Source organism: Neofelis nebulosa, chromosome 6 (genome assembly GCF_028018385.1).
Source record: "Neofelis nebulosa isolate mNeoNeb1 chromosome 6, mNeoNeb1.pri, whole genome shotgun sequence".
NCBI classification, from domain to species: domain Eukaryota; kingdom Metazoa; phylum Chordata; class Mammalia; order Carnivora; family Felidae; genus Neofelis; species Neofelis nebulosa.
In genome coordinates this window covers 72,148,699-72,159,516 of record NC_080787.1, presented here as the reverse complement: position 1 = coordinate 72,159,516, position 10,818 = coordinate 72,148,699, and the positions used below count along the sequence as shown (strand labels likewise).

The 10,818-nt window shown below is 37.2% G+C and overlaps 1 protein-coding gene across 2 annotated transcripts in view; it reads left to right on the top strand.

The window, feature by feature from the left end:
* The first annotated feature begins 2,023 nt into the window (after window positions 1-2,023).
* IMPG1 (interphotoreceptor matrix proteoglycan 1) overlaps window positions 2,024-10,818 on the top strand; it is a 132,121-nt gene continuing 123,326 nt past the window's right edge. For both annotated transcript variants that reach the window (XM_058734519.1, XM_058734518.1), the window contains exon 1: window positions 2,024-2,274. In XM_058734519.1, the coding sequence (XP_058590502.1) occupies window positions 2,208-2,274 (67 nt within the window). In that variant the 5' untranslated portion in view covers window positions 2,024-2,207. The remainder of the gene's footprint in view (window positions 2,275-10,818) is intronic.

Below are 10,818 nucleotides of genomic sequence, written 5' to 3'. Positions count from 1 at the left end.
CATGAACAGGGCAGGGGCAGAGAGAGAGGGAGACTGAGGATCCCTAGAGGACTGTACGCTGACATCAGTGAGCACGATGCAGGGCTCGAACTCACGAACCATGAGATAAAGTCAGACACTCAACCCATGAGATGAAGTCAGACACTTAACCGACAGAGCCACCCAGGCACTCCCCCAACCTAGAGCTCTATAGTCAGTTGTTTTTCATCCATTCGGGCTGCTTCCCAAATGGTAGCATACTGAATACCAAAGACTGAGTAGTTTATAAACAACAGAAATCTATTTCTTACAATTATGGAGGCTGGGATGTCCAAGATCAAGGTGCAAGCATATTCAGTATCTGATGAAAGTCTGCTTCCTGGTTCATACATATTTTGTCACTGTGCCTCGCATGATGGAAGGAACAAAAGAGCTCTCTGGTGCCTCTTCTGTAAGGGAGCTAATCCTATTCATGAGGACTTCACACACATAACCCCATCACCTCCTAAATGTCCCACCTCCAAATACCATCCCACTGGGAGTTAGTTTTCAACATATGAATTTAGGAGGACACAGACATTAAGTGTATAGAGCTGGCCAAACTATCAATCAAGCATGAGGATAGATGAAAGCCATTTTTAAACATATAAGATCTCAAATATATCTACTGTGAACTTTCAGCAATATACTGGAGCATATGCTCTGCTAAAACAAGACATTAGGTTACGAAAGAAGGCAACATAAGATCCAGAAAACTCGTGACCCAACACAAGAGAGGTAAAAGCCGTCTCCAAGGTAATTGTGAAAGAGGATCCCCAGATGACCGCTGTGAACAATAAGACAAGAAACAATACCGACTGAAGGGGCTCAGCAAGTCCTGGGAAAGACAGATTATCTGAAGACTATAACCATAAAAACAGGAAATTTATATATCTAGGGTAATATTTGGGGATAACTTATTGTTTTGTTTATAAAATCTAAGGGGAAAAAGTAAGAGAATTGCAAAAGGCATCATGGGGTAGCAGTTAAAGTATAAGCTCTGAAACCAGGCTCTGAGTTCAAATACTGGCTCTGCCATATATATACCTTAGCTTCCTCAAATATAAAACAGATCATAATAGTATCTACCTCATAAAGTCATATTAAGGAATATATGGATAATCTATGGAAATGTCTAGGAGGAGTGTCTGTCACAACTTAGCTCTCAATACATGTTAATAACTACAGTGTACTCCACGGCTCAGCTATATATAGCATGTATACAGTCACAGAAACATAAAATTGAACACTCAGTAAACTGAAAATACAATAATACTGAGGTGGATAGAAGGACAGGATGACTACATTTATATGGAGAGGGGGGAGTGTGTCTGTAGATCTCTCCATATCTACTTACTAATGCATAAAAGTAAAAAACAAAAAAATAGTCATAGAAGCATACTATGTAGAGGTACAAATAAGATTACTAGAATTAGCTTTAAAACTTAAAAGTGGTTTCCTTTGAATGGAGGAATAGATACATTACTCTTCACAAACCTTGTAGAACTATTGGACTCTTTAAATTCTGTATATGAAAAACAAATTTTAAAAAGTTAAAACCAGACTTAAACCCAAAAAGTCATCTGTATGTAATGCCAGAAAGAAAGCAACTTACAAAGCCATGCATTTCTTCTATGAGAATGAAGACAGCTTTGCTGCCTCCAGAGACTAACACATATTGAATAAGCACATATTTCGAAGGATAGCAATTAAGCTCTTTCAATGGATGTTCCTTGAGCATGTCATTTTGGAAAACATTTGACCCTAACTGTCAGCCTTCTTCTGCATTTGGCGGGACTTCCCCTGGCTCCCTGTGTCACTCTAACAGGTGAATAACTAAGAAAAAAGCCTTTCTTCTGCCTGTGGACACTTGTTTATGATGGCGTTCAGGATCCTGGAGCTAGGCTGACAGATGCTCCTCCAGAAGGTTAATGAGATAAAGGTTCCTCCAGCTGGCCCTTAAGCAGAGATTACACCTGAGGGGAAGCTAAGTAGATTATTCCAGAAACAGACATTGCTTCATGTTCTTCATAAATTAGCACCCTCATAAAGGTAAACCAAGAAGGTTATCCTCTCTCAGCTGGCATCAGTATTTAATTACTTTTCATATTTCTGTCATTTTATTTTTTTAATGAGATTTGGGACTGTTCTGTGATTGTTACCAGAATTGCCAATGCACAAGAGCCAGAATGTATTTGGAAACTAGAAGGGCTATTTTTGTTTTTTGGATTTTTCTCCAAGTTCAAGGAACCAAAGGTAAGTTATTTGAATATTTGTTTATTTTTAAAATTGCTTATCTATAAAATCTATTTGCAGAAGTGAACATTCAAAATCAACAAGCTCACCATTATGTCTCAGAGGGTTAGTATATGGTAAGCCCTAAATAAATATTGATTAATTGATTGAATGATTGTCAGAAATGGTTTTCACTTTGTTGAAAATTTACTTCATAATTTTAAGTGCAATTAATGTTAATAAAATAAGAGAAATGAATGCATCCTTTTTGCTTTATAAAACATCGAATACAAATTTATGTCAATATCAGTAACATTAGTAGATCCATGAAACCATTCCATTTATCTCTTAAAATTGACAAATAAAATATAAAGGTTGACGCAATATTTACTGAAGCTAATGTTTTAAGCTATTTATAATCAGACAAAAAATGTATTTCTTACCTTCTCATAATTAAATCTTGAGTTGCTTTTCCTTAAAAAATAACAAGGGGGCTTTGTCTTCAGAGTTCATGATAATGACAAACTCAGAAACATGGTTGTTTTTGAAGTTGTTTGCATAAAAGAATGAGGCAGTGCATGTTCTTTTTTTTTAGTTTTTTTAAGTTCACTGATAAATTTTATTTTATTTATTTATTTATTTATTTATTATTTAAATTCAAGTTAGTTAACATACATTGTAGTCTTGGCTTGAGGAATAGAACCCAGTGATTCATCTCTTACATATGACACCCAGTGCTCATCCCAACAAGTGTCCTCCTTAATGCCCATCACCCACTTGGCCCATCCCTCCACCCAACTCCCCTCCAGCAGCCCTCAGTTTGTTCTCTGTATTTAAGAGTCTCTTATGGTTTGCTTCCCTCTCTGTTTTGAAGTTGTATGCATGAAAGAACGAGGCCGTGCATGATCTTATGGCAAATCTTCAAATGAATTTAAAATTAAAGCAAGCCACTAAGCAGGCATATTTAAGAAAAATAATGTATTTTCAAAAATCCTGTTGAAGAAAGCTTCACTTTTTTTTTTTTAAGAATAAACTTAGTCATTGTAACATAGTCTTTTTTAAAACATTTGAAATCAATAATGTTTGGTTCTTCCATAAGGATGACATAACTTCAGACAATTAACATTTTAATCAAATTATTGGTTTGAAAATGTCCAGAGAAAGTAAAACAAAGAGTTGTTGCATTTGTAAGTCACAAAATAACTAATTGTCAGTTATTTTATATGTTACTTTTTAGTGGTTGCATTTAGAAGGAGAAAAAAAATTCTATAAAAGAGTATATAAAAATACCTTTTGTTTTTCAACCTGTAAATGATAGTGGATGAAACAAAAGTTTACTTAACTTTCCTTTCAATTGTCAGTTATATATCAATGTTTACATTTATAAAAACATTTTCATTAGAAACAAATGATGGGATTCTAGTGTATTTTGAGTTTAATTTGCTGAAACAAGCTTACTGTCTATTTCACACACTTGACCAGGCAAATCATCTTTGGGTTTGTCATTGTTGTTTAATTGTGTTAACTAATTTAACTATTTTTGCTATTTTCATACATTATATATCAACCATTACAATTACAAATAGCATAATCATTTGCATAAAGTTAAATTAAATAAGCTCACCAAAACCTATAATTTGTTATATGCCAGTTTCTATGAAACAAAGTACAATTAATGGCATAATAAAAAATCCTTATATTTTACTTGTTTGGGACTTTTTATTCTGTAAGAATCTCAGATCTGTGAACTTCTGTTAATCTCCAATTACTGAGGTCTACATTAATTAGAGTTTATGTGCTTCAGCCTGACTGGATTCCCGTTGGTAACTAATTAACCATGAGTGTATTTACATAGAAATACCATGAGTGTATTTACATAGAAAACAGTATGGGGAGTGAGAAGAAAAGTTCAATTTAATACAACTAGCTGTTAAACATATCCACTGAGTGTTCAAATTCGAGAGTTTCTTTTTAAAAAATTATAGATTATTTAAAAAACCAAAAAAGACATGAAAAATTGCACATAGAACTTCCATCCAAACACAACCTATGCTGGTACTGATATACGTTCCCTCGGTCTTTTTTCTATGTACACTTATTTAATTTTTACATGATTGCAGTTTTACAGTAGCACAATTTTATACCAGGCTTTCTGCACTTCTGTTCCATTATATGAATGTTCTACATTGCTATCTAGTTTTGACATGTGTCTTTTTTTGGCTACATAATATTCCTTTCAGTTGATATGTCATGATTTGCTTTACATACTAGCCAACAAAAGAGAAATAATTGTTTCTAATTATATTGTTATTATGAATAACATTGCAATGAACATCTTTATATAAGTCTCTCTTAGTATTTAAGATTCTTAGCATAAATTGACTAAAGTAAAAAATTGGGTCTAAGCATAAACAGTTTTATAGTATTTGATTCATACCAAATTGCTTCTCGAAAGTTTTCCTATGCCGTTAGGTGATTTTTCCCAATTGAGTTCCACAGAGTGGTTACCAGCTACCCAAAACTGTGCTTGACATAAAATATTAAGAGACCCAAAGACATGCCAATACTTTAAAATTTTTACTTTAAGCTTTGCAGTTCTGAATGTAGTTTTCCCACTGATAACACAAAAGTGAAATGACTTTGATTTCAAAACCTTTACTATGTAAAATTGTTTACTCAACCGAACAGTTCAATAATTTCAAGGAACAATTATTTTGTCAAGATACCAAGGTGCCTCTCATATTCCTAATAGGCATCCCAGTTGCATCTGATGTGCACAGCACTGCTTTACAGTTTTACCTTTTCATTGCACATAAATAATTTCATCTAATTGCTTGTGGCATTCCAATGTGTGGGAGAAAGAGAAAAAAATCCACCCTTAGCAAGTTCTAAAATGGAAATAATGTGTATCAGAGTATGTACCTTTTGCGTTACATTTGGATATACTAAATGAAACCTTAACTAACTAAGTTAGTCACCAAGGTAGAGTAATTATTTTTGTAGCTATGAATGTCAGAAAATTTGCAATTGAAGACACTCTACTTCTTGCTAAGTCTTTACTACTGGGATATGTTCTCATTTCATAAAATTACCCAGGAAGGTGTTTTCCCTCACTGTGGCTCCATTAACAGAAAATGTGGATTCATTTCTATACCTGAGAGAGCTGCCCACTGACAGTCACATTAACTTTGCAGCTCCTCTACTTCGTTCATCTCTGCTACAGTCTCAGGACAGTGTAATTCAAAAGGTTCAAGGCAGACTTTTTGCTCAATTGAATCTGAAAAGGTGGCCTTATAATCAAGGCTCTGTAAATTGAAGACGCTTTGTGTTCAACTGAGCAGACTCTGGCAGCACACCTGAAGCCATTTTTTAGATTAAATACTCGCTTTAAAAATCAAAAGCAATTTCTGCCTTGTGGCCCCTCTGTGCTTATATCAACGACCACACTAAAGGACTATCATATATGTGAACTAATTAAGCAGCGCTGACATGACCTGCTGCTTTCTTGGCCACTTCTATCAACCATGAGTGTGCAGCCATATTGACTGTATTTGCATGCTAATCATCTCTGAAAATTCGGATCCTGTATACCTTTGTCAACACAATCATATTCACAGCAGATTTTATGCTGTTTTAAAATAATCCATCTAGGTGCCTGGGTGGCTCAGTCAGTTGAGCATCCAACTCTTGATTTCAGCTCAAGTTATGATCCCAGGGTCATGGGATCAAGCCCCACATCAGCCTCTGCACTGAGCGTGGGACCTGCTTAAGATTCTCTCTGTCTCTCCCTCTGCCCCTCTCCCCCACTCATGCTCTCTATCTCTCTCCCTGTCTCTCAAATAAAAATAAAATAATCCATCTAAAGCAACAAAGTTTTTTCTTTCTTATGAGTCTCTGGGCTTATATTATAATTCAGTATGTATGTGGTAATGACCACAGTAAAAGTTCCAACATCATTGCTATATTGTGAAGTAACCAGACTCCAGGATGATGGAGGTCTCCATCTATACTGCCTCTTCCTACTTCAGGGTATAAAGGACACTTCCACAATTGTGGGGAAGGAACTGGTTATACCAATCCTCGGAATACAGCAAAGCAGCTTGTTGAAAGGAAGGCAAGTATTTGACCACAATGTGAGTTTTAGCCTTCCAAAGCAGACAGTTTTAAGCAACCACTGGGTCTGAGCTCACTGTCTGAGAGAAAGAGATGGTGTCACTGGGATTTCAACCTCACAAATCAAGAGCGCCAAGTCAGATGCAGCCATTTTAATAAGGAAGGAAGGTGCTCTGGACCAAGGCAACCTGCACGCCAAAGCTTAATCCTACAATGAGTTGATACGGTTGACTGGCATAGCCATGGTAATGAGAATTCATCTATGGAAATGCCACTGTCAAGTGTGAACCTCAGCATGCATCACTATTAATTATTTATTGGGGATGTACTCTCACTGCCGTACCTCTCTTCTGGCCACAGTGAATGTGGGAAGAGTGTGAAGGAGCTACAGAAGAGTGATAAATGCTTCTAAACATATGGTTATAGTCAGTAGATAAGTATTCTTCCATTTACCTTTAGTCATTCTTGAGGAAACAGTATCTTTCTGTGTGCCTTTGGAAAGTCATCTTAATTCATTCCAATTTGGTTTTCTTCATTCAGCCATCTCTAGTCCCCTCACTCACTGCAACCGGCATCTATTTTCATAATTGCTCCCCCAGGAGAAGGATTAAAGGAAACTACACTGAAAGAAATTTTATGGAGAAAATTCAGGACCTTGAAACTAATGAAAAGTTTCCATTTCAGAAATACTTTAACTTCATATAGAAATAGCATATGTAGGGCTAATTTGTCTGTCTTAAGGTTCCCGCTTCATTTATGAAGAAATAAAAGTTACATTTAATTAAGCCCAAATAAGAAACCCAAGGGCACTATTACAACCCATTGTAGGCCTGATCAAAACACTTTGTAGGTAGCAATCATATTAATAATCCTTTAGCTTAAATATTTGATTTTTTTAAGAAGCTCAGGCAAATTTTAATTAATCTTCTTAAAATTTCAGTGGCTGGTAGACAATCTGCTTATTTCTGTCCAGGAACCCAAGGCAGAGAATACTAAGTAACACTCCTAAAATCATTTGAGGTGGGAAGATTAGAACCAAAACTGGGATTTGAGCTATATGTAGTCCTGTCGTACATGTGCTTAGTCTATTAATCAGTCCAATATAATACAATGAGTGAAATTAATACACTTAAGTTACTGTTAAGTCAACAGCCAGCTTTCCTCTGTTAACAACACCAGATGATTTCTGGTTCTGGGCCATTTCTATTGCATAACTATTTGCATGACTGATCTCAGGATAGCTGGCTATATCATCAGCTCTACCCTAAAATTAGAGGCATAATTTTTGGAGCTGTATTACTCATTAGGAAAAAAGTGTGACATTTTGAACTCCTTAAAGAAATGCAGTCATTTATTCATGGTATCATTTTAAATGCCCACCATTAAAGTCTAAGTTTATCAGTAAGTGGCTTATTTATGATTATGTTATGTATTTCAAAGCAGAACTTGGCCTAATGGATATGATTTGACACGTTCGGAAAGTCTCTTCTGAAACCAAAGATACTTCCCAATCAAAACCCTGAAAATTAACCTCCAGGTTTTTAGTATTTTCAGACTAGAGATCTATAATTCTGAAATATCCCTTTCTAATCATTTCTCTTCCTTCCTTCTCTGAAAAAATGAGTTTTACTCTCATCAAAACTTGCCAGTCTTGCAGCCTCTCCCAGTTCCTCCAGTTGTGCAGCCCATCTAGGCCTCAGTGTCCACACATTAATGCTCCATGCTGGAGTGCACTTCCTGGCCTCTCCCAACACTCTTCTTGTTGGTACAATATAAACCTTACTCCTTGACCTCCTGCCCCATTTTCTTGGCTAATCCCACTCTGGGTAAATTTAACTTTCACTTTTCCCACTCTCATTTCTGAGCTGCCAAATAAGAATGCAAAACAAACAAAGTGCGTACGTGAAACAAATCCATGCACCATAACCACAATTGGGCCCTCCATGCTCTTTCACAGTCCTACTCATCTCTGTTTCCCTGACTTAATCCCCTCATCCGGTTTCCACAACCTCTCTCTCCTTGAGCCAGCAACCTGATTCTTCCTCACTCACATAACGGCACAGTGAAAAGAAAGGCTTTAAGGCTCTCACAGGGCCGCATTCACCACAGAACACTTACTGTCACACTTACTGTCACACTTACTGTCACTGTGTATGCGACCTTGGCAAATTGCTCAATCTTACAGATACCTCCCATTTATGGTTTCTCATCTATAAAACGGGAATAATAATATCAGTGTCTTCCTCATATGGTATGATGAAGATAAGTGAAGAAATGTTTATGAAGTTCCTAGTGAGTTATCTCCTATAAAATTGCTCGATAAATGCTAGATCCTAAGATGAGTCTGATGATTTCCATCACTGTTGCCACTTCTTTCTTCGTACTGAGAAGATTAAAGTCATCTGATTTCATTTGATACCTCTTTTTTCTATTTCAAACTTTCTTTCAATCTTTATCCAAACTCGTCTCCTTTTCTCTTGTTTCAGAGAGATAAGATTTCATATTTTTGCTAATGTTACTTCTGTCTACCTATGACTTTAACTCCACTTACAGCCGGTTCCCCTACGACCTTCCTCTGCCTGTCTCCTTTTCCACTGACTTCATTTTCCCAGTCTAAAAAACTTAATGCAACATTTCTCAACATTGGTAAAAACACTAGTGCTGGGGCTCCAGCTCTGAAGATTCTGATTTAGTTTGTCTGGGTGAGACCCAAGCTGGAATGGTTGTTAAGGCCATCCAGGCAATTTTATTGTGCAACCAGGTTTGAGAAGCATGATTTAGTGCCCTTCTGGAAAGATATGATATGTGGGTCATTATATTATGGGCCACCAGAGGATCTGTTTTAATCTTCCTCTCTTTAGTAAATATTTTATCATAAATATATTTGTGGTTTGGAGGGAGTGGTCTTATCATTTAATAGAGTTGACAGGGTGGTTTGTATCCTCATTTCCTCTGTAGTGTTGTTTCAAATTTTTTAACCTTTCTACAGAAATTAGGGCTGTAAGATATGTATATTTTTTAAGTTTATTTATTTGGAGGGGGGAGGGGCAGAGAGAGAATCTCAAGTGGACTCATGCTGACAACACAGAGCCTGACACAGGGCTCGATCCCACAAACCATGAGATATGACCTGAGCCAACATCAAGAGTCAGACACTTAACCAACTGAGCCACACAGTTGCCCCAGGAATATATATATTTTTAAGTTTATTTATTTATTTTGAGACAGAACAAGAAGGGGAGGGGCAGGGAGAGAGGCAGAGAGAATCCCAAGCAGGCTCCACGGCTGTCGGCACAGAGCCCACTGCCAGGCTTGAACTCACAAACTGTGAGATCATGACCTGAGCCAACATCAAGAGTCAGATGCTTAACTGACTGAGCCACCCAGGCGCCCCCAGGAATGTGTATTTTTTAAAAGCTGCACAGAGTATCCTAATGCACACTCTTAAAACTCAATTAAATGCTTCATGAGGGCAGGAACCATGTCCATCTTGTTCTCAGTCGTATCATCAGAATCCCCTTTTCTAGCATAAACCTCTGCTTCCTGCATTGTGTCCATGTCATTTTGTCATCTTCTATCTCTAAAGTCAGGAATTTTGGGTATCATGTAAGACAACATCCTCTTCATATCCAGGTTGTCATCAAATCCTATCAAATGCTCTGCTGATAAATGTTCAGCAACAATCTCTTCAAGAGATAAAAAGTTTTAATCATAGTGTTTGTCAGTATCCATAGTGTAAATAAACACTTTTGCCATGGCCAGTTTCAATCTACCGACATGACAACACCTAACGTGAGCGTGCACATTCGGCTCTCAGGAGCTGGGAGCCGATGTGAACCTGCTTCATCCAGCACGTCACAGCATTATCGATTTCAGCACACAGCACTTCTCTAATCCAGCTTCGCCTTTTCATCCTCATTGCTGTGGGACTATGGCTAATAGCCTCCTCTCGTTCTGACCTTTGACTTCTCCATTTCCTATGCCCATGATACCTAGTCAGTCAGTGGCATATCCTGTCAATACTTATCCCAGACATGGCTCGTATTTCTTGAGCTTTAACTAGCTTTGTTATTCATTGTTTACCACATTCACTGCTGGAGGGAAAAGAAAGAGTAAAGAATAGAACTTCCAAATTCCCCTCAATGCCTTCAGAATGAAGTCTGGTAATTTCACTTGAGAGTCCTGGTGATCTGGCCTCCACCTTCCTCTCCAGCCACACTTGTAGAGACTGCTTGAGTCTTCCTGCCATGGGCAACACTCATTGCTTTCTGCAGATCTCCTTACCTCATAAATATATGTTAAGAATGTACAGAACGTATCTGTGACATTTGGAGAATAGTATAAAATGGTCATCTTCCAGATTAAATAATAACCCATTGATGGTATTTTAGAAGTTCTCTGCTCTTCCAGGGTCTCTGCCCCTTTGCTCTGTGCCAAAAGTAGACACAGTCA